Genomic DNA, 24,230 nt, shown 5'->3' on the forward strand with positions numbered 1-24,230 from the left:
TCAATTCACCGAAACTTTTCTCACAATGGACGTCCCACACAAAAGTTTTACCTTTACAAGTCAACTGCGTTAGCGGAAGAGCTAACTTAGAAAATCCTTCAATAAACCTTCTATAGTAACCAGCTAAACCCAAGAAACTTCTAATTTCAGTAACGGACTTAGGAGTATCCCATTGCGATACAGCTTCGACTTTAGACGGATCCACAGCAATACCATCTCCGGAAATAACATGGCCAAGGAAACTCACCTCATTCAACCAGAATTCACACTTAGACAATTTAGCATAAAGTTTCTTCTCTTTCAACACTTGTAAGACAATCTTCAGATGCTCAGCATGTTCTTCTTCAGTCTTGGAGTAAATTAAAATATCGTCGATAAACACAACCACAAACTGATCCAAAAATGCATGGAAGATGCGATTCATATACTCCATAAACACTCCAGGTGCATTGGTCACACCGAAAGGCATAACTTTATATTCATAGTGACCATAACGCGTTCTGAAAGCCGTCTTCTGCATATCTTCATCCTTTACTTTAATCTGGTGATAACCTGATCTCAAATCAATCTTGCTGAAAACTCGTGCACCCACTAGCTGATCCATCAAATCATCAATTCTCGGAAGTGGATACCTATTCTTGATTGTTACCTTGTTCAACTGCCGATAATCAATACACAACCGCATACTACCATCTTTCTTCTTTACTAGCAAAACCGGCGCTCCCCAAGGTGAAACACTTGGTCTAACAAACTTCTTCTCAAGCAAGTCTTCCAACTGTTTCTTCAACTCAGATAACTCGGAAGCAGACATACGATAAGGTGCCATCGAGACCGGCTTCGTTCCAGGAACAAGATCAATAGAAAACTCAACTTCTCTCTCTGGAGGCACATCAGGAATCTCATTTGGAAAAACTTCAGGAAATTCACACACCACCGGTAACCTATCAATCACTGCTTGATTCTCAACAGATAAAGAAGCCATCAATGAAAACATCAAGATACCATCGCGTTCCAGTTGCTTCAGCTGCTTAGTAGATAAAAACGCCGCACCACTTTCCTCTTCGACGGAAGAGAAATGCACTGACTTGCTAAAACAATTAATAAGAACGTGGTTGTACTCTAACCAGTTCATACCCAGAATCACATCCATACTACTCAAAGGTAGACAAACTAAATCCATTTCAAAATCACGACCAAACATAGACAAAGGACATTTCAAACATACGAGAGAAGTAGTCACCGAACCCTTAGCCGGAGTTTTGACAACCATCTCCCCATTCATATCAGACAAATCAAGACCCAAAGCAGAAACACAATCGAAAGCAATAAAACAATGCGTAGCACCAGTATCAATAATAGCAACTAAAGGAGTATTATTAATATAGCAAGTACCTCTGATCAAACGATTCTCATTCTCTGTCTAAGTCCCAGTCAAAGCAAAGACCCTACCAGTAGTCGGCGCCCTCTTAGGCTGGGTACACTGTGAACTAATGTGACCCTCTCCATTGCAATTAAAGCACACAATGTCTGTACGATTGCAATCAGCTACAACATGACCTTTTTTACCACACCGGACACACTTCTTGATTTCCTCCGGACAGGCGTTGCTCTTGTGGCCTTTCTCACCACAATTGAAGCACACAATCTCTGCAGCATCCTTCTTCTTAGGCCGCCTAACATCGACCATCTTCTGTTTACCTTTGTCAGCGGGGGCACTGTACGGCTTAGGACGACTCTGCTGTCCCTTGCCCTTCCTTTCATTCACTACCTTGTAGTGAGCCTTGGTATCCTCCTCATAGATCCTGCAGCTGTTAACCAAATCTTGAAAAACTCTCAGCTGTTGGTATCCAATCGCCCGCTTGATGTCGGGCCTCAGACCATTCTCGAACTTGATGCATCTCGAGAACTCAGCATTCTCCGCGGTATAGTGCGGATAGAACTTAGACAGCTCCACGAACTTGGCAGCATACTCTGTCACGGACATATTTCCTTGCTTCAGCTCAAGGAATTCGATCTCTTTCTTCCCGCGAACATCTTCCGGAAAGTATCTTCTCAGGAACTCCCTCCTGAAAACAGCCCAAGTCACAACAGCTCCCTCCTGCCCAAGGGTAGGCAGAAGAGCAACCCACCAGTCATCAGCTTCCTCGGCTAGCTGATGAGTACCAAACCGCACTTTCTGATCCTCCGTTCACTGCATAACCCGGAAAATCCTCTCGATCTCCTTAACGTCGGAGGGTCCTTCTTCATGAACGTCTCCAACATCCTAGCTTCAGCATTCGCACCGGCATTCACGTTAGGTTGTTGTCCCACAGCTTGGGCAACAGCTTGTAGAGCAGCAGCTAACGCAGCATCGTTTCTTCCAGCCATTCTGAGATTCTACAAAAGTAGCAACAACAACATAAGATAGTAATATAAATATTACTAAGACTCGACACGACTCTCTAATTGACCGGACGGACCGACCTGCTCTGATACCAATTGTAACACCCCGTTTTCCCAATATTTAAAATTTCTTTAAAAGCATAACATTTATCAGAATAAGCATCAAGCATCGGGATATCACATATAACGTAATCCAACAGTTAAATAATAATTTAACCAATATCTCAAACATTTGCAGCGGAAAATCATAAACATAAATCATAAACGTTTTGGCACGCAGGCCCAACAAGTATCTCAAAAGAGTTTATCAAAGCATAAATTATCATGGCAGTTCACGTAAAAGAATGAAGCATGTTATAGCATTAACCCCATCCCGTTACGTATCAGAGCGACCTAGACGACACAGTGAGGCAAGGCCACTCACAGAAGCAACTGCACACTAAGCACGATCACCTGCAAGTTACCCATACGAAGGGCAACATTTTCAAGCAGAAGGGGTGAGATTTCATAATAAAATAACATTAATCAATGTAATTGCGAATCATAAATTAACATCATAATCATTCCATTATTAACTTTGCATAAATGCTAAACAGTTATCACGTAATCATATATCCAATCATTATAAACAACATGACATAATCAATGAACACTTATCACGTAATCACATATTCATTCATCATCAACAAGGCATCTTAATCATGACAATGTGACAATGCTCCTAGACTCCTTATATGCATGTGGTACCAATCGTCATCATAAGTATTAATATACTTTAATCGTGCGGAGGACAAAGCTCCTATAAAACGTGCGGAGGACAAAGCTCCTAATATTCGTGGTGAGGACTAAGCTCAATGATATGCTATGCATGGACACATATGAACAAAACATCGTAATCACTTATCAACATGCATCCAATAATTTGGAGCTAAACTTCATCATATAATTATGCACTTAGTTAAATAACGGAAGCAGCATAAACAGGTCACATAACAAGATGATATCATTATATCAAAGCACATAATTTGTATCATTATCACATCTTCTTATCTTGCATGAATATACAATACAATAGTTCATATTCAATTAATATTAATATAACTTAAACAACTCTACAGTCTGCATTAAACGACATCACTAGGTCTCATTACCAGTTAGGGGTTCACTCTTGATCAACAAGTGCGACACAGATCGCATAAACACATAAACAAGTTCATCCTGGTTGTACTCGCGAGGCGAGAGTACTTACTCGCCATGGCGAGTACCACTCAACTCCCAAACTAAGGTTGTTCTAGGTTCCCTCTGATCCTACATTCATTCCTAATCAATACTAGGTATGTTCAGGTACTCAAAGGCATACAAGATTCAACTAAAAAGGTCGAAACACGAAATATGACATGCACTCTGCCTAAGCTCGCGAGGCGAGGAAAGGTTGCTCGCCATGGCGAGTTGCAACAAACAACTCGCGAGGCGAAGGAAAGGGGCTCGCGTGGCGAGCGATGAAGTTCATCACTCGCGAGGCGAGGATCATCACTCGCCGTGGCGAGCGATGAACAGAAGCACGGGCAGACTAGGGTTTTTCTCAAAAATCGATCACACAACATGGTTCAAAGCCTAATTTTGATTCCAGAATTCATCCTAAACATATTCTAAGGTTAAAGGACGGTTCTTTCATTAATCTAACAAGTTTTACCGTTTGATCATCAATTTTTAGGGTTTTGACCTAATTCCAAAACTTCTCTAAATCAATCCTAACTTTGTCAACTAATCATCAGAATTACAGTAATTAACATTATTGAATTATTAGTCTCACCCTTACCTGGTTATGAAGAAATCGCAGCCCTCTCTATGCTCTTCTCCCTTCTAAGCTTTTCTCCCTTTTCCAAAAGTTTTCACGTACAATGAGTTTCTAAAATATTAGGTCCTCTCCTATTTATATCTCTTCCAAATTACTTATCTTATCTCACTTTCACCCCCAAAACTATCTAAAATATCAAAACAGCCCTCAACTAAATATTTTATATTATTTTCAAATCTTTATTTTATTTAACAATAAAATAAATTCTCTAATCTTATCAAATCCTCCAAAAATCATAACTTATCACGTCATCAATCAAATCATCAAAATCACCACAAATCATCAAAACATATCAAAATCATGTATATATTATATAATTATAATATAATTGCCTAAACTCGATTAAATAACGATTAAACGAAAGTGGGCGTTACAACAACTATATGCAATGCCAAGACACTTCTTAAAATTATGCAGCGTATTTAATGGGTCAAAACTCAAAATTAAACCCCCCTGCCTCCTTCAACCAGAGTCCTTTCTTAACTCCGTTTCTTTATATTCTGCAGCAGAAGATACAGTGGCTAGTTTTTCGAACAGGCTCCCATGTCCCTCCCTACCTCGGTTCTCGATTAAGACTTCATAGTCCCATGATTTCCCATATGAATATCAGGAGTAAGATGGTTAACCTTCTTAACAAGAGTGATCTAATACATGTTTGATCTATATATGAAGATATTGATAAGTTGTTTATGATATTGGATGTGTTCTGAATATGCTGCTACAAGTTTTGGGGAAAATGTTTTTTTGAAGGAAAAGGGAGGGAGGGATGGAAATAGAAGGCCAAAGGTGCAGGCTGTCACATTAGTACGAGCAACACTTAACAAAAGTTCAACGAGGTTCTTCTACGGTAGTTATCGAATATTTAAGGCCTAAGAAGTCAAAATTATTACCCATCTCCATGTGTATCACACTGATTAACAGATTGCAAGAGCGATAGACTCCTCAGTTCTTACTCCAACGTTAACTATGACTCTATAGAGACTATATGTCAAATCCTAAATAATATATTCAACAAATTTAAGGGATGCGACATAAAAGTGTGGATAGACGTACTCAATAAAAGTCGATATATCATAGTAGAAGTGTATTAGTTTCCCTTATTAACACCGCCCTTTCCTTTGATGATGGTGACTGGACACTCAGAATGGTGGGCACAGTAGTTGCTAACACTTCCCAGGAACATTCTGCAACCAAAAATTCAAAGCATTGTGAGAGGCGAGTCCATATAGTTTCCATCTTTAAACTTCAGATTCCTTAGAACAATAAAATATGAAAAATACATTTAAGTTTGAAATTTTCCATTTTCTTCCCTGGTATTACTGTTCGACCAGTGTCTAGCCAGTTGTCAGCATTATACATATGAAGGATAAAAAAATGTCCAAATGGTTTATTATCATGCCATTTTGTGATATGTAAGGTCCTAATCAGGTTCAAAAATACATATTAAGTCCATTGTTAGTGTAAGTTTCTATGTAACTTTCTGGCTTGTCAGAAGTAAATTTGTGTACCTCTTAATAGGGCCAAAAGCCCGAGACCCCATCACAAGCACATCAGCATGCAAATCCTGTACAGTTTCACAAATCTTCTCCTTTGGATCACCAACAACAACATGAGTCCTGACCTTAGTCTGCCATAGATAAAGAAAAGTCAATTGCAATGCAACTAATGTACTATATACCTGCCATTATTCCATTAACTTGAAACTGAACACTTGCGCAGAAAAGTGAAGGTGGGGGATTCAAAACCCACAACTCTTATCGCTCAAAGCTCTTATGTTCCTCCCCCCACACTGCTAAATGACTAATTCTCATACTGTTTGAGTTAAATTCAATGTAGAATGACAGATTTACAATGTAATAAACATCTGAGAAAGAAAAAATAATAAACTCAAAAATACACTGTATAAAAAAAGACAAATATATGAAAAAACTTGAGCTGCAAATAAATTATTAGTTAAACTAATTTTCACATACTTGAATTATTTCTAAATGAATAACTAAAATAAAAAAATAGATAGCCAGGAAAAAAAATGCTTTTGCCATTTTCCTTTATTTTAACTATGAATTTAATTTGTATGTACGGTAAATGTAAGAAAGTTTTAGCACATTCGTCCAATTACATATATCAATATCATATCATTTTCCTACATGAGAACCCAAATTCAATGATCTCTGGGATAAACAATTTTTGGTCAGGCTTTACTTACCTTACCGCCTCATCAACTTCGGATTATTGAGAACCAGAGAGTTAACACAAAAAAAAAAATCATGTCATTTTCCTATTTTAGTTTTAAAACTATCTATGTGGTAAAACATTATAGAATACATGTGTGAAACTATTTTACTCGCATACCAATTAAATTGAACTCTTTAAGAATATGAATCTCTACAAATTGAACTATTCTTTTTCTCTATAAATTATTTTAGTCACATTAGTACGAGCAACACTTAATTGACATCTTACAAGGTCAAACTTTTGCTGCCGTAGCTAAGCTTTGAAGTTTGTATTGCCATTGCTGGTCATATCCTGCTACAAGTACGAGTTTTCGCTGTTTGTGGACAATAATGGTGTTGCGCGTGTGAAATTATTGGAGTTAAGAGTTGATTTTCACCTGTGCTATTATATATTTGGTAGTTGTTGCAGTGATTCAAAGAGATACATGACTCCTGAAATTTTTTATTGTTTTTTAAAGTTCTACAATGTTGTAAACAAATGTTGGATTACTTTAGCTCTGTGTTAGAAAATTTATTTTCTGAGCATTATTATTGTTTCATTTATGTATAGAACATTGGTTGAATTTATTTTACAAATGTCTTTGAGGTTTACAAGGTCAAACTTTTGCTGTTAACTTGTTAACTGACATCTTACATGACACTCATTTGTGGAATAGAGTAAGTAATAATTAACTAACACATAAAAATCAAACATTATATTCATTAATTATTATACTTATAGACCATAATAATTTATATACTTTTAAATTACATTGGATACAAAGTGAGTAGCTCAATTTACCCTTTCCAAAATAGTAGTATAATAATAATACATAAAGCAGCAAAATAAAAGAATGAAAAAACAAGAAGAAATAGAGAGATTAAATCCCTGGCTTGAAGGCCACCTAGATCCACTCCCATCTCTCTAACTCTCTCAAGCCTTTAAATCTGGGAAGTCTTTGTTTCCATATCCACATCACTCTCTCTCAAACACCAATCCTGCATGGGCACAACAATGTCCATCTCTATAAAAATGCATGGTCTCGTGAACTTTTTTTAATAGATTAGATTGTGATTAGGTACACTTTGTTGAGAATCTCATGCAATAATAAATTAATTACTTCTGCCAAAAGCAATTAATCAACCAAATAGTTATTTAACCCCACCACTGATGAACTGCTACTCCTTCATCTCTTAATTTTCCATATAAAGCCAAACATTCCCAATATGCCCTTTTACCTCTAGTCCCTCGTTTCAAATTCAAACCTTGTGGCTTGCACTCCAAGAAAAGCTCATCCACCAACATAATAGACTTGCTCCTCATCATTTCTTCAACAACTTCAGCCTCAGCTTTCATCACCACGTACTCTTCGTCTTTTACATTCTTCATCAACCAATCCGACATCTCAACTTGTGCCGTGGGCGAACTCTCGACCACAGTCTCTATCTTATACATCTCAAAATTCTTGTTCCTTGTCGGATAATTCTTTAAAAACCAATCTGTTCCACTACCTCCATCTTTTTGTGGCAACCCTACGTCGATGAAAACCCGACGAGGGTAGCTTTCAAGTGTGTCACCCATTAAATCAGGTAAATACTTTATACGCTTCAAATACACTCTTGATTTACCGGAGGCAGCACGTGGAGGCTCAAGGAGAACGTCCTCAAGTTTCTGAAGTGCTGCTCTCTTTGCCTCTGTTGCGTATCCTAATAGCTTTCGTTGGGAACCAAGTTTAACGGGTGAAGTTGTTATTTTCTTCATTGCCATTACTACTTTCTGGAACCTTCTCATGTAAGCTACCTTGTAGTTTGAAGGCTTATGAAACGCGGCCGCATTTAGAATCACCACCGCTGCAATGCCATTTGTTTTTAGGGTTCTGTCGATGAATTGTGATGAAGCAGGGAAGTTTGATGTGAAGACGAAATCGACTGTGCCATCAAGAATCGAACTTTGTTTCTCCATGTCATTTAATGAAATGTAATCCATGTTGTATTGATCTATGAAACTCTGAAACTGATGAACTCCTTCTAGCTCTTGATCTCCAAGAAAAACGACTTTGTGTTTATTCGATTTCTTCACAAGGCCTTCGTTTGTTAGGTCGTTAAAGAGGAGGGTTAAAAGTTGATCCATGTTGACAAATCCATTGAGTTGTTGTTGTGGAAGAATCTTCATGTTTGAGGCTGAATCATCAAGACTAGGGTTTCTTGAAACAAATGATGAACTTATCAATGGGAATGAAGCCACAAACAATGCCAAAAGAACCAAACGATAAAAAATCTTCCATGTTCCTGAATAAGGGAACCTTATTATAAGATAATAAGCTTTTGGGTTGAAAGCAAGTGCACTAACATGCTTGTTTTTGTTGGAAAGGTATCCTATTGGTCCAAAGGAAAAAGCAGCTAGTTCAACCGCCATGGTAGGGATTTAAAATGAAAAGAAAGAAATGAAGAAATATTCTTTATAATGTATTTAGCGAGAACAAAATCTAGCTGCGGTGTGATTACCACCAACAAGAGCAACTCGGTTACTTTTGAATGCTAACAAAAGTGATAACAACTCTTTCATTCGTTGAATCTCCATTTTTTTAATTCTCTTATCTTATGATGATCCAGGTCGATGATGGTGTTTGAGGATTAATTAATCATATATTTACTTTAGGAACTCATCTCTCTCTCATTCACCTTCATCGATAAGGAAAATGTGAGAGGGGGAGAGAGTTTTTGAGAGGCTTGTTGATGTTATGATAATAATTATAATTATTTGGTTTTGGTGTTTGAATTAGGAGAGAGATACGGATTTGTTTGAGGATGATTATATGGTAGAGATTGTTTGTAAAATGGTTGGTGACACGAAAATTGTGTTATGCCATTCACTAATGGCTATAAGTGCTAACTACTCTTTTATGTATTGTCATATGTTAGTTTTTTTTAGATTAGTAAATATATATTTTTGAACAATGGATTAGTAAAATTATCTCCAAAATAATACATGCGTGTATGGTGTGTGTGAGGGTGGAATGGGGTGGACAAGTTGGTATAGGTTGGCATTGGTTCTGGTAATTAGGATAATAATGTGCTATTATGGGCAACTAATGACAATAATAGTAGTTATACATGTCGCATGTGTCTAATTGCTTGCTTTGTACCTTGAAAAATTATAAAACTTTTATACCATACCCAAATGCAGCTTTAGCTAGCTATTGATATATAATATAAATCTTCAATGATTACGATCTTTAAATGGTAACTTGTAACTTTTTGAAGTGTGTATTTTGTCAAAGCTTTTTGAAGTGAGTTGTACTCCATTCATCTCTGTATGTAAGTACGTTTTGCATCTAATAAAAGGGTGCTTAGATATAGGGACGATGAAGTATATTACAACCTTCAATTTCTTTTTTTGGGTACATGGCTCCAAAACACTTAAAATGAAGGTTTTTTTTCTTTACTCAAAATGCAAAAGTTGAGAACATTTTTTTAAGCAAAGAACATATATCTATTGTGTAATAAAGAAGAAGAAAAAGAACACATATTTATAATATACATCCTCCTAAGTGTAGTTTTTTTTTATCGGCCATCACGTATAGTTAACATCTTATTTCTTATGGATGAAAACAATATTATAATTTAATAGATAAAATATTTTTTTTTAAGAAAGGTAAAATGATATTTTAATTATAGATAAGAAAGAAAATTACTATATTTTTTATAGGAAAATTACTACCATATATTTAACTTATGTATATTTTTGTCAATTTTTTTTGTTTATATTGTAATGTATAAGAATCAAACGACATTAATTTTTCATATTTCAGAGCATATTATTTTTTACAAAAATATCAATTCTACATATATTAAGAATAAATTCAATTATAAACTTGAAGTTTTTTTTTGGGAGTTAATTGTTATTTGATCATTAAATGTGTGTGGCATTATTGTTACCGGGGTTCATGAATATCTATCTAATATTAATATTCATTATTTATTTAGTGTGGAGTTAATTTGGGTTTGTCTCTTTTCTTAATATTAGCTTTGTTGACCAAATTGACTTGCAAAAGACACATTCAAGAACGAAAATTAGCGTGGTAGACTATAGAGGAATTCATTGTTACTTGTTAGTGTTGTGATTCTCTGATAAATTGTTTGTATATTTTTTTTTTTGACAAGAAATTGTTTATATTTTGTTAGTAGAAAAAAGTTATATTAGATATTTCAATTTGATAATCTTATATTGTCTTGCTAATGACTTATATGCTATAAGACTTGTGTTTGGATTGAGGGTTTAGGAGGGGAAGAGAGGGGATGGTTTACTTTTCGTTTTTAAATTACGGATTATATGACATGTTTTTCTAAAATATATTAAGTGTGATTGAAGTATTATATGATCGTTTATCATGTTAAAATGTTAACATTTTATAAAACATCTCATAATGTCTATAATTTAAAAATGAAAAGTAAACCCTCCCCTCCCTTCCCCTCCTAAACCCTCCATCCAAACACACCCATAGTGTGGTGATATGTAAGACGAGATAAAAAGAAAATGAATTATATAACTTGAAGTAGATGATCTTAGGAGTTCAAGTTAGTGATGTTTTAAGCTTGTAAGAATTCTTTAAATTTTATAAAGAATTTGTTAGATTTAATTCAAGTTCACTTTAGATATGATTAGTGTTTTAATCAAGGTTTCTTTTGATTAAACACAAGATAATCAAGTTGGTTAGAAGTTTGTTACACTTGGTTAGTTTTTAGCAAAGTTAGTTAGGGATTGTGAGATAACTTGTCATGCAAGCCAAGTAACTAAGCTTGTACATAACCATGTTTGTAAGTGTATTTAACAACTAATGAACTTACAACATTACAAACAATAAACCTTCTCTTTCTCTCTTCTTCTTATTTCTCTCTAATTCCTAAATCGGAAACCCTAATTTCTTAAGAACCCTAACTTGCATTGCAAGTAATTGATTGACGCGCTAACATAATTCTGGTTGGGAGACTTGAGAATGAAGTTGGATTTGAATTGTTTGTAATAGATTTTGAGCTTTATGGTCCAAATTTTGAAGTGAGCTTTTCAGATAAATAAGCAAAAATGAATAGGAGTTACATATGTGGACAAACCCAAATTTTTAAAATCACTGAATGTACAGACTAATAACAGACTTTGAATCAGAATTTTTCTAGATGCTTATGAGATGTTTTTATTTTATTTTTTCCAACACTATATTACACCATGATATTCATTTCTAACTTATAACAGACTTTGAAGTCGTCTTAATGGCTCTAGACACAGAGTCATCTTAAAATAAAATTAGTTTGAAGTGAACTAATAAATTGAACAAATAGCTAAAATTTTACGAGAATGAAATTAACACGTAGCTCGATCTATATTGACTGAAAGTTTTCTACACCTAGAACAATATCATTTTGTTCACCTGAAAATGATATTCATGGGCCATAGAAATGGGAATATAATTTTACAAGAATAATGTTCTCTCCGCACATGGAAAATAAGAAAATGATTCTCACTGGACAACACTTAAAAGAAAATTTTATCAATTTTTGAATACCGAATGACATTTTATAAGTTGTGAGAAATCATAATTGAATAATGACGGATTTCGTTGTATTGAAAAAAAAAGTCATGACTGTCTTAATTGAATATCACAAGATTTATTCATATAAAGATTTATTTATATTTTGTAAAAGTCTTGATTGAATACTACGAGACTTTTTTATAATAAAAAAGTCTTTTAAAATCCCTTGAAATCTCAATCCAATACACCCTTTCTAATTGGCTTGTGAAAGTGTAAGATTTTGTTAGTATCGTATTTGAATTCCTCTGAAATGATATATTGATGTTTATAATTACGAGTAACAAATTCCATTGCTAAGAATATAATACTTCAATAACTATAGTCTATATCAAAGATATAACATTTATCTAAAAAATTTAAGCAACAAAATCATTTGTATCCCAAACACAAATCAATGGATCTGTCATGAATTCTTATAAAGAGAATAGCTCAATTGATCTCAAGCTCAACTTCCATGCATACTTGAATTGAATATAAATTGAATAAAATTTTGGATAGTTTCTATCAGTGAAAAAAAAAAAAAAAACCAATTGATGCACTTATGTGTAAAAATACAAACTTTCAAAGCTATGATTAGCATTGGAAGACGCTAATGTGAAATGGAGTAGTAGCAATACAAAAGTTTTGATAAAAAAGAATAAAAAAAAATTAGTACAAGCTAATTACCATAAATGGTCATTGAATTTTAGGTCGTTCAAATTGTCAACGAAACACATAATCGTCTTAACAGACGATGATACTGTAATTGCAGGTTCAATCTACAATTTTGATGTTGGAGGATGAACAATTAGAGTGAATTGTTGACAAATGAAGGAGAAGATAAAAACTAAGTAAATTGGTAGGCAACAATTGATAGAAAGATATTAACTTGTCAAAAAGAATGATATTCCCACGGTATTCCCCGAACTGATAACATGAACACACCATGCCATTCAAGCAATCTGAAATTTGTGCTCTATGGTTTCAGAGCAAAGGAAATTGAACTAAGGTCTATCGGAAAATTCCAGCTTAGGCTATACAATACAAGTCATATTAATGCAGTTGAATGAAACAATAAAACCATCATGCTCATTAAGGAGCCAGAAAATATCAGCATGTTATGTAATCAAACAGTCTGGCTTATGTCATGGGGATGGTTGAACTGTTCCCTATACATCCTATATTTTAGAGTACATAGAATGCTACTTCTTCGAATATAGGCCTTGTATTTCATAAGCCAAAGGCATAGCAATGCCCCACCTGGACAAAAACATTGCTGAATAATTGCAGTGTCTTTCTATCATCTTGAATTTGCCGTGTAACAAAATATTTGGCCTTAATGTAATTGACTTTTGTCGACATTATGAATATTCCCTTCCGACCTTCCTCTTTTCAAGTATAATTGTGAAGATTCATTCTGACTATCTGAGTGATATGGCTGGCTATCTGATTTTCTCAGTTTTTCTGAATATTGAGGTGAATGATCTTCATTGCCTCTAACTTTCTCAGAGGTTGATGGAGAATGATTTTCAGATCCTCGGGTCCTTTTTGGAGACATAAGAGACATGTAAAATTCAAACCCTCGAGACTTATTGGGGGATGGAACTGGCGATTGACGTTCGTTTTCTCGAGACATATTTGGGGATCGAAGTAGAGACTTATTTGGCGATTGACGTTCGTTGGGAGATGGAGGTGGTAGCTGAAGTTCAAGTGCTTTTCCTTTATTCATGTTTCGTATTTCATTTGAAAACTGACTACGGCGATCCTTCAAAAAGTATAGTTTGGACGTTAGTCTTGTAATTGTAGAAGTAGTGAAACTTGCTCCCTGCTGTGAAAGAATTTAATGAATAAGTCTGTTTAACTCGACAAAATTTCAATACAAAATGGTTATTTCTGTTGAAAGCAAATGTCTTATCTTCATGCTGACAAAAAATTTGCTGCTTTCAAGAAGCATCTTTGGTTTATTGTGTGTTTAGATCAGATTTTGCAAATTTGGTTTGCTTGAACTTGATTTTCATAAGCTTGTTTGTTAGAATTTATTCATTCTTCTTAACTTTTATTTAGAAAGTGATTTTGGTTAAAGAATTATTTGAATGCTATGATCTAATAAATTCCTTTTATATCAACGAAGCCTTGGAATTTTTTTTCCTACGACAAAATATAATGTGCATATAAAGTAATTAAGATTCCTTTTATATCAACTAAGCTTTGGATTTTTTTTCCTACAACAAAATTACTGGTGCTGATTTCACAATTTAACAAAGAGTCTGATTAATATCTAGATTCAAATTATAGTTTAGGAAACTTACCTCAGCTCTTGCAACAGATTTCTTGGAACTAGGCGAATGTTTATTTGGTAAAGATGTTGACTCTGGTTTTCTCTCATTCTCGTTTCCTGCTCCACCAAAATGACTGTCCTGCTGTAAAATTGAGAAATAATTCATGGATTAAGGGTAGAAATATACTATAAGTGAACCAATTCATCAGTCTTCTTCATCCAAAACTGATAACATAATCTTCAAGTTGATTATGATATTAAATTTACCTTTTTTATTGACCTGTCAGATTCTGAAATGGCTGCAACTTCAGTATCTGGCTTGTTCTTCCTGTCAAATAGATTCCCATGTGTAAAATATAAAATTTATCATCTATACACAATATTTTAAGTGCCAAAATACCTCAATATTTTTTTTGCATACAAAAGTGATCGAGACTAATATTGTAAAAGCGATCTCTTGTAGAAAACTAAAGCGTTTGAGTTTAATATTGTAAAATTAGGAACTAAGAAAGTGATGCTCTCATGTAATGATTAACATACAAATTTCTTTCATGGCTTGATATCTGTTGAGATATGGAACTAGAATTCCATTCAAGTTGTGCATTAAGCCGTAAACCAAGCTCGTTAACCTTCCGTTCTAAGTCGGCAAGATCTGCTTCTATCAGCACTATTTCCTCAACATTTGTCTTGGTCTGTGGAAAGTATGAAGATTAAGAAGTTGTTGCATTATGAAAACAAATAAACAATATATGAATGAGATAGACTAACCTTTTCATCAATACCAGATAACTCAGATGAAGTCCCTGGAGGAAACTCAAGTCCTGCTTCAAGAGTTGCCCTCAAGCTCTTCTCCATTAGCAATTGTTCCTGTAATTTATCCACCTGCAAGGGAATAGTAGGTAACAGAATCTCAATTTACATGAGTATGGAGCAAGAGGGGCACGTGGAGTGGGTATGTTCTCTCATAATGAACTTACATTTCGCTCAAGAACCACACGACGCTCGTACAATGCTTCCTTTCGTGTTTCCACATAAGACTGCAGTTTTACATTTATTTTTACCTGCAAGAGGAAATGAAAATGGACAATTGATTCTTGTACACAGACAAGGTAAAATTGAGAAAACCAAGGTTTAACCTCCTCTGCAATTTGCCTATGCAATTCTGTCTTAACAGCTTCAAGCCTCTCAACTTCAGCTCTAAGAATCATGAGAAACATAAGTTAGTGGACAGAGTAAGTGAAAAAAATGATAAGAGTCATTTAAGTGACTTCTCCATTTCAAACGATACTCTAACACTGGTAACGTCCAGTGAAATAGTATAAGATACTCTACGATAATATCAAGATATTATTATACATTTTATACCTTATAACAGTTCAATTTTATTTATTATGGAAACTTAAAATACATTTCAAAACATGAAAAGGAAAAGCGGTTTCATGGATTTTTTAGCAATGAGGAGTCAATTTAATATATATGAGTGGATTGCATGGCTTTGATGTTTATTTCATGTACACTCTTTATCAACGTATTATTATCTATGTTTCTGAAAGACTCTTCATGGACAAACATAAATAATTTGATAAGCATATTGCATGGCCTTGTAGAGTATCCCTCAAATATAACATGCTCTGATTGTAGCATAAAAGGAGTCTGTATCTACGAAGCATAAAAAGAGTTTGAAGAACCACAGTTCAAAGGCAAAGAACGAGTTACATCACAAATATACCAAGAAAAAATCGAACCAAGAATTCCACAGTTCTTAGATGTCAATTACTTGCTCATTTTCGTCTAGAAAATCAATGGATTCCATGGAAAGGTCCTTGCTTCCCTAGACATCATACAGAAAGAAGACATATTAACCTGGACTTTATAGTTACAGAATAAACTTAAACCGGTCTCAAGTAAAGTATAAAATTAGCCCGAAATATGAAAGTTTTAGCCAATTTAGGGGAAATGACAGTGACAAAGACAATTGCCAATATTAAAAAAGTCACATAACTAATCATGAGAAGATTTACTCACATGGTTTTGCCCCAAAACAGTGCGGCGTCGATGCATTTTTCTATTGGATATGGCGTCGTTACATGAAGAAGTGCTAGGACAATTTGATCTATTCATTGTAGTTTGGTCAGGGGATAAGCCTTCAATTATATCTGTGGGCTTAGTGGAGTCATTTGCAGAAGCAGTCTTATTTTGGCTTGTGAAATTTTCACAGCTTTTGATATCTTCAGACTGAGGCAATGAGACTTCAAGATGGTCACAAACCTCTGAGGACTTTGAACATGAATATGAAATATTATGGTCCTATACATCAAACAAAAAAAAGTAATTGATTTAAGAATTTATTAAACATCAAACCTTATATAATTAAACAAGAAAAAGTAATTGATTAAAGAATTTATTGAGTTTGGGTAGGGAAAAACTTGTTTGATAATACAAAGGTTAAACTAAAACTAAGGTCAGTTAAACGTTATACTTGAGAAAAGGATGTAATTAGAGTAAAACCAGAATTCCACCATGTTGAACTACACATTTCTTCCTCCATGAAAACATGAGTTCCTATCTTTTTCATAAACTAAATATAGTCCAACAGAAATAAATGAATATGCTCACTTACAAACTTATTTGCTATAATGTCATCAAATTGTCATGACTTAACTAAGACTCGAACCTTATCATATTCATCATTGACTGCAGAGTCTCCGGTCTCGCTGTTGGTTTCACTAACAAGTTCATCACTAGCATCTACATCTGACCCCTCTATTGATTCATCTTGCTCATCATCATAATAATCATCATAGGACAAATCATCATCCTCACTCTCAGATTCATCATCTTCTGAGTCTATGTACATATCAGGTCCGGGAGACGAAGAACCTTCCTGATAGAACACTAATAACTTAGAAACATGTGGAGACAGTAGCATAGAGAGTTTGAAATTAATATAATTAGAAGAAGCATGTATTTTTTTAATCAAAAAGAGGCAGAGATCCCCCTGTGTACAAGTCCAAACATTCAAAAGGTTTAAATTGATTTTAACCTTGTTGCATGGAGTCAAGATTAGGAATGAAAATCACATTTTAACATTGGCGTTCTCATCAAAAGATGCACCTTATTTTCTGTCGAAGTTATGGGTTTTATATAAGAGAGAAATAGTAAGAGCTTGAATATTATCGAAAATAACTTGACAATACTTGATGCAAAATACTAAATACTAGCCTCAATTTGTAGAGATTCATATTCTTAAAGAGTTCAATTTAATTGGTATGCGAGTAAAATAGTTTCACACATGTATTCTATAATGTTTTACCACATAGACAGTTTTAAAACTAAAATAGGAAAATGACATGATTTTTTTTTGTGTTAACTCTCTGGTTCCCAATAATCCGAAGTTGATGAGGCGGTAAGGTAAGTAAAGCCTGACCAAAAATTGTTTATCCCAGAGATCATTGAATTTGGGTTCTCATGTAGGAAAATGATATGATATTGATATATGTAATTGGACGAATGTGCTAAAACTTTCTTACATTTACCGTACATACAAATTAAATTCATAGTTAAAATAAAGGAAAATGGCAAAAGCATTTTTTTTCCTGGCTATCTATTTTTTTATTTTAGTTATTCATTTAGAAATAATTCAAGTATGTGAAAATTAGTTTAACTAATAATTTATTTGCAGCTCAAGTTTTTTCATATATTTGTCTTTTTTTATACAGTGTATTTTTGAGTTTATTATTTTTTCTTTCTCAGATGTTTATTACATTGTAAATCTGTCATTCTACATTGAATTTAACTCAAACAGTATGAGAATTAGTCATTTAGCAGTGTGGGGGGAGGAACATAAGAGCTTTGAGCGATAAGAGTTGTGGGTTTTGAATCCCCCACCTTCACTTTTCTGCGCAAGTGTTCAGTTTCAAGTTAATGGAATAATGGCAGGTATATAGTACATTAGTTGCATTGCAATTGACTTTTCTTTATCTATGGCAGACTAAGGTCAGGACTCATGTTGTTGTTGGTGATCCAAAGGAGAAGATTTGTGAAACTGTACAGGATTTGCATGCTGATGTGCTTGTGATGGGGTCTCGGGCTTTTGGCCCTATTAAGAGGTACACAAATTTACTTCTGACAAGCCAGAAAGTTACATAGAAACTTACACTAACAATGGACTTAATATGTATTTTTGAACCTGATTAGGACCTTACATATCACAAAATGGCATGATAATAAACCATTTGGACATTTTTTTATCCTTCATATGTATAATGCTGACAACTGGCTAGACACTGGTCGAACAGTAATACCAGGGAAGAAAATGGAAAATTTCAAACTTAAATGTATTTTTCATATTTTATTGTTCTAAGGAATCTGAAGTTTAAAGATGGAAACTATATGGACTCGCCTCTCACAATGCTTTGAATTTTTGGTTGCAGAATGTTCCTGGGAAGTGTTAGCAACTACTGTGCCCACCATTCTGAGTGTCCAGTCACCATCATCAAAGGAAAGGGCGGTGTTAATAAGGGAAACTAATACACTTCTACTATGATATATCGACTTTTATTGAGTACGTCTATCCACACTTTTATGTCGCATCCCTTAAATTTGTTGAATATATTATTTAGGATTTGACATATAGTCTCTATAGAGTCATAGTTAACGTTGGAGTAAGAACTGAGGAGTCTATCGCTCTTGCAATCTGTTAATCAGTGTGATACACATGGAGATGGGTAATAATTTTGACTTCTTAGGCCTTAAATATTCGATAACTACCGTAGAAGAACCTCGTTGAACTTTTGTTAAGTGTTGCTCGTACTAATGTGACAGCCTGCACCTTTGGCCTTCTATTTCCATCCCTCCCTCCCTTTTCCTTCAAAAAAACATTTTCCCCAAAACTTGTAGCAGCATATTCAGAACACATCCAATATCATAAACAACTTATCAATATCTTCATATATAGATCAAACATGTATTAGATCACTCTTGTTAAGAAGGTTAACCATCTTACTCCTGATATTCATATGGGAAATCATGGGACTATGAAGTCTTAACCAAGAACCGAGGTAGGGAGGGACATGGGAGCCTGTTTGGAAAACTAGCCACTGTATCTTCTGCTGCAGAATATAAAGAAACGGAGTTAAGAAAGGACTCTGGTTGAAGGAGGCAGGGGGGTTTAATTTTGAGTTTTGACCCATTAAATACGCTGCATAATTTTAAGAAGTGTCTTGGCATTGCATATAGTTGTCATGTGTAAAATATCATATAAATGACATTTAAAGAGATTCTAAGAGTATCCGTATTTAAAGATATAGTTATAATACAATAATGATAAGGACTTTATGATTAAAAGGTTTTACAGTAAAAAAGTCTGAATTAATAGTTGGTGAAATGAAACTACAAGGATGTACTAACTAATTTAGCCTTGCTTTCACATCTAGTGGAACTCTTCTGTCACAGATGTAAAGCTTAACTTTACTGTCATGCCCAGGATTCCCTGCAGTCACAAATTTGCCGCATTCATGCATATGGCACATCCTCAATTTTTGGATCTAGATCGGGTGGTTTAGATATTAAGCTCAGTATTTTCATCCTCAATTTTTGGATCTAGATCGGGCTTATGTGCTGAATGCATAAATGCAGCAAATTTGTGACTGCAGCGAATCTGATGTGTAATTAACAATGTGTGGGGTTCTAAAACAAGTTTGGTTTCTTTTAGGTGAGTTGCCACATTTCAGGTGCTGATTCTGCATTTGTCCAACTGATCATGTCAAAAGCTTTTTCATGCTTTGGATTTGCACGTTTTTTGCTGGTCCTGTGCCGTAGCTAAGCTTTGAAGTTTGTATTGCCATTGCTGGTCATATCCTGCTACAAGTACGAGTTTTCGCTGTTTGTGGACAATAATGGTGTTGTGCGTGTGAAATTATTGGAGTTAAGAGTTGATTTTCACCTGTGCTATTATATATTTGGTAGTTGTTGCAGTGATTCAAAGAGATACATGACTCCTGAAATTTTTTATTGTTTTTTAAAGTTCTACAATGTTGTAAACAAATGTTGGATTACTTTAGCTCTGTGTTAGAAAATTTATTTTCTGAGCATTATTATTGTTTCATTTATGTATAGAACATTGGTTGAATTTATTTTACAAATGTCTTTGAGGTTTACAAGGTCAAACTTTTGCTGTTAACTTGTTAACTGACATCTTACATGACACTCATTTGTGGAATAGAGTAAGTAATAATTAACTAACACATAAAAATCAAACATTATATTCATTAATTATTATACTTATAGACCATAATAATTTATATACTTTTAAATTACATTGGATACAAAGTGAGTAGCTCAATTTACCCTTTCCAAAATAGTAGTATAATAATAATACATAAAGCAGCAAAATAAAAGAATGAAAAAACAAGAAGAAATAGAGAGATTAAATCCCTGGCTTGAAGGCCACCTAGATCCACTCCCATCTCTCTAACTCTCTCAAGCCTTTAAATCTGGGAAGTCTTTGTTTCCATATCCACATCACTCTCTCTCAAACACCAATCCTGCATGGGCACAACAATGTCCATCTCTATAAAAATGCATGGTCTCGTGAACTTTTTTTAATAGATTAGATTGTGATTAGGTACACTTTGTTGAGAATCTCATGCAATAATAAATTAATTACTTCTGCCAAAAGCAATTAATCAACCAAATAGTTATTTAACCCCACCACTGATGAACTGCTACTCCTTCATCTCTTAATTTTCCATATAAAGCCAAACATTCCCAATATGCCCTTTTACCTCTAGTCCCTCGTTTCAAATTCAAACCTTGTGGCTTGCACTCCAAGAAAAGCTCATCCACCAACATAATAGACTTGCTCCTCATCATTTCTTCAACAACTTCAGCCTCAGCTTTCATCACCACGTACTCTTCGTCTTTTACATTCTTCATCAACCAATCCGACATCTCAACTTGTGCCGTGGGCGAACTCTCGACCACAGTCTCTATCTTATACATCTCAAAATTCTTGTTCCTTGTCGGATAATTCTTTGAAAACCAATCTGTTCCACTACCTCCATCTTTTTGTGGCAACCCTACGTCGATGAAAACCCGACGAGGGTAGCTTTCAAGTGTGTCACCCATTAAATCAGGTAAATACTTTATACGCTTCAAATACACTCTTGATTTACCGGAGGCAGCACGTGGAGGCTCAAGGAGAACGTCCTCAAGTTTCTGAAGTGCTGCTCTCTTTGCCTCTGTTGCGTATCCTAATAGCTTTCGTTGGGAACCAAGTTTAACGGGTGAAGTTGTTATTTTCTTCATTGCCATTACTACTTTCTGGAACCTTCTCATGTAAGCTACCTTGTAGTTTGAAGGCTTATGAAACGCGGCCGCATTTAGAATCACCACCGCTGCAATGCCATTTGTTTTTAGGGTTCTGTCGATGAATTGTGATGAAGCAGGGAAGTTTGATGTGAAGACGAAATCGACTGTGCCATCAAGAATCGAACTTTGTTTCTCCATGTCATTTAATGAAATGTAATCCATGTTGTATTGATCTATGAAACTCTGAAACTGATGAACTCCTTCTAGCTCTTGATCTCCAAGAAAAACGGCTTTGTGTTTATTCGATTTCTTCACAAGGCCTTCGTTTGTTAGGTCGTTGAAGAGGAGGGTTAAAAGTTGATCCATGTTGACAAATCCATTGAGTTGTTGTTGTGGAAGAATCTTCATGTTTGAGGCTGAATCATCAAGACTAGGGTTTCTTGAAACCAATGATGAACTTATCAATGGGAATGAAGACACAAACAATGCCAAAAGAACCAAACGATAAAAAATCTTCCATGTTCCTGAATAAGGGAACCTTATTATAAGATAATAAGCTTTTGGGTTGAAAGCAAGTGCACTAACATGCTTGTTTTTGTTGGAAATGTATCCTTTTGGTCCAAAGGAAAAAGCAGCTAGTTCAACCGCCATGGTAGGGATTTAAAATGAAAAGAAAGAAATGAAGAAATATTCTTTATAATGTATTTAGCGAGAACAAAATCTAGCTGCGGTGTGATTACCACCAACAAGAGCAACTCGGTTACTTTTGAATGCTAACAAAAGTGATAACAACTCTTTCATTCGTTGAATCTCCATTTTTTTAATTCTCTTATCTTATGATGATCCAGGTCGATGATGGTGTTTGAGGATTAATTAATCATATATTTACTTTAGGAACTCATCTCTCTCTCATTCACCTTCATCGATAAGGAAAATGTGAGAGGGGGAGAGAGTTTTTGAGAGGCTTGTTGATGTTATGATAATAATTATAATTATTTGGTTTTGGTGTTTGAATTAGGAGAGAGATACGGATTTGTTTGAGGATGATTATATGGTAGAGATTGTTTGTAAAATGGTTGGTGACACGAAAATTGTGTTATGCCATTCACTAATGGCTATAAGTGCTAACTACTCTTTTATGTATTGTCATATGTTAGTTTTTTTTAGATTAGTAAATATATATTTTTGAACAATGGATTAGTAAAATTATCTCCAAAATAATACATGCGTGTATGGTGTGTGTGAGGGTGGAATGGGGTGGACAAGTTGGTATAGGTTGGCATTGGTTCTGGTAATTAGGATAATAATGTGCTATTATGGGCAACTAATGACAATAATAGTAGTTATACATGTCGCATGTGTCTAATTGCTTGCTTTGTACCTTGAAAAATTATAAAACTTTTATACCATACCCAAATGCAGCTTTAGCTAGCTATTGATATATAATATAAATCTTCAATGATTACGATCTTTAAATGGTAACTTGTAACTTTTTGAAGTGTGTATTTTGTCAAAGCTTTTTGAAGTGAGTTGTACTCCATTCATCTCTGTATGTAAGTACGTTTTGCATCTAATAAAAGGGTGCTTAGATATAGGGACGATGAAGTATATTACAACCTTCAATTTCTTTTTTTGGGTACATGGCTCCAAAACACTTAAAATGAAGGTTTTTTTTCTTTACTCAAAATGCAAAAGTTGAGAACATTTTTTTAAGCAAAGAACATATATCTATTGTGTAATAAAGAAGAAGAAAAAGAACACATATTTATAATATACATCCTCCTAAGTGTAGTTTTTTTTTTATCGGCCATCACGTATAGTTAACATCTTATTTCTTATGGATGAAAACAATATTATAATTGAATAGATAAAATATTTTTTTTTAAGAAAGGTAAAATGATATTTTAATTATAGATAAGAAAGAAAATTACTATATTTTTATAGGAAAATTACTACCATATATTTAACTTATGTATATTTTTGTCAATTTTTTTTGTTTATATTGTAATGTATAAGAATCAAACGACATTAATTTTTCATATTTCAGAGCATATTATTTTTTACAAAAATATCAATTCTACATATATTAAGAATAAATTCAATTATAAACTTGAAGTTTTTTTTTTGGAGTTAATTGTTATTTGATCATTAAATGTGTGTGGCATTATTGTTACCGGGGTTCATGAATATCTATCTAATATTAATATTCATTATTTATTTAGTGTGGAGTTAATTTGGGTTTGTCTCTTTTCTTAATATTAGCTTTGTTGACCAAATTGACTTGCAAAAGACACATTCAAGAACGAAAATTAGCGTGGTAGACTATAGAGGAATTCATTGTTACTTGTTAGTGTTGTGATTCTCTGATAAATTGTTTGTATATATTTTTTTTTTGACAAGAAATTGTTTATATTTTGTTAGTAGAAAAAAGTTATATTAGATATTTCAATTTGATAATCTTATATTGTCTTGCTAATGACTTATATGCTATAAGACTTGTGTTTGGATTGAGGGTTTAGGAGGGGAAGAGAGGGATGGTTTACTTTTCGTTTTTAAATTACGGATTATATGACATGTTTTTCTAAAATATATTAAGTGTGATTGAAGTATTATATGGTCGT

At 34.2% G+C, this 24,230-nt stretch overlaps 3 protein-coding genes across 7 annotated transcripts; all 3 read right to left on the bottom strand.

Moving 5' to 3' along the window:
• Window positions 1-7,609: 7,609 nt before the first annotated feature.
• Window positions 7,610-8,244, bottom strand: LOC120580121 (uncharacterized). Its single transcript, XM_039833226.1, has one exon. The coding sequence runs from the start codon at window positions 8,219-8,221 to the stop codon at window positions 7,610-7,612; it is 612 nt and encodes a 203-aa protein (XP_039689160.1). The 5' UTR covers window positions 8,222-8,244.
• A 4,646-nt stretch (window positions 8,245-12,890) lies between these two features.
• On the bottom strand, window positions 12,891-17,460 carry LOC120579908 (rho GTPase-activating protein REN1). 5 transcript variants are annotated; one of them, XM_039832669.1, is made up of 11 exons: window positions 17,342-17,460; window positions 16,973-17,182; window positions 16,324-16,605; window positions 16,080-16,129; window positions 15,435-15,495; window positions 15,276-15,359; window positions 15,067-15,180; window positions 14,839-14,990; window positions 14,566-14,626; window positions 14,330-14,437; window positions 12,891-13,845 (listed from the first exon to the last, which is right to left on the bottom strand). In XM_039832669.1, exons 2-11 carry the CDS (start codon window positions 17,153-17,155, stop codon window positions 13,357-13,359), a joined length of 1,584 nt encoding a protein of 527 aa, XP_039688603.1. In that variant the 5' UTR covers window positions 17,156-17,182; window positions 17,342-17,460; the 3' UTR covers window positions 12,891-13,356. The 5 variants fall into 5 exon arrangements, with proteins under 5 accessions (XP_039688603.1, XP_039688602.1, XP_039688604.1 ...); XM_039832668.1 differs by having other exon boundaries at window positions 12,891-13,848; XM_039832670.1 differs by having other exon boundaries at window positions 12,891-13,785; window positions 14,330-14,440; window positions 17,342-17,458.
• Window positions 17,461-20,995: 3,535 nt separating this feature from the next.
• LOC120579849 (uncharacterized) lies at window positions 20,996-21,635 on the bottom strand. Its single transcript, XM_039832544.1, has one exon. It carries the CDS (start codon window positions 21,610-21,612, stop codon window positions 21,001-21,003), a length of 612 nt encoding a protein of 203 aa, XP_039688478.1. The 5' UTR covers window positions 21,613-21,635; the 3' UTR covers window positions 20,996-21,000.
• Window positions 21,636-24,230: the final 2,595 nt, after the last annotated feature.

This window comes from Medicago truncatula, chromosome 4, assembly GCF_003473485.1.
Source record: "Medicago truncatula cultivar Jemalong A17 chromosome 4, MtrunA17r5.0-ANR, whole genome shotgun sequence".
Classification (NCBI taxonomy): Eukaryota; Viridiplantae; Streptophyta; class Magnoliopsida; order Fabales; family Fabaceae; genus Medicago; species Medicago truncatula.

What these genes read in the sequence shown, in the direction of transcription:
- LOC120580121 (XM_039833226.1), bottom strand. Translation starts at nt 8,221, where the DNA reads ATGGCAATGAAGAAAATAACAACTTCACCCGTTAAACTTGGTTCCCAA.
- LOC120579908 (XM_039832666.1), bottom strand. Translation starts at nt 17,155, where the DNA reads ATGTACATAGACTCAGAAGATGATGAATCTGAGAGTGAGGATGATGAT. An exon ending in CTGTTTTGGGGCAAAACCAT is followed by an intron (nt 16,130 to 16,323) that starts GTGAGTAAATCT and finishes TATGATGTCTAG; the next exon opens with GGAAGCAAGGACCTTTCCAT. An exon ending in GATTTTCTAGACGAAAATGA is followed by an intron (nt 15,496 to 16,079) that starts GCAAGTAATTGA and finishes CATGATTCTTAG; the next exon opens with AGCTGAAGTTGAGAGGCTTG.
- LOC120579849 (XM_039832544.1), bottom strand. Translation starts at nt 21,612, where the DNA reads ATGGCAATGAAGAAAATAACAACTTCACCCGTTAAACTTGGTTCCCAA.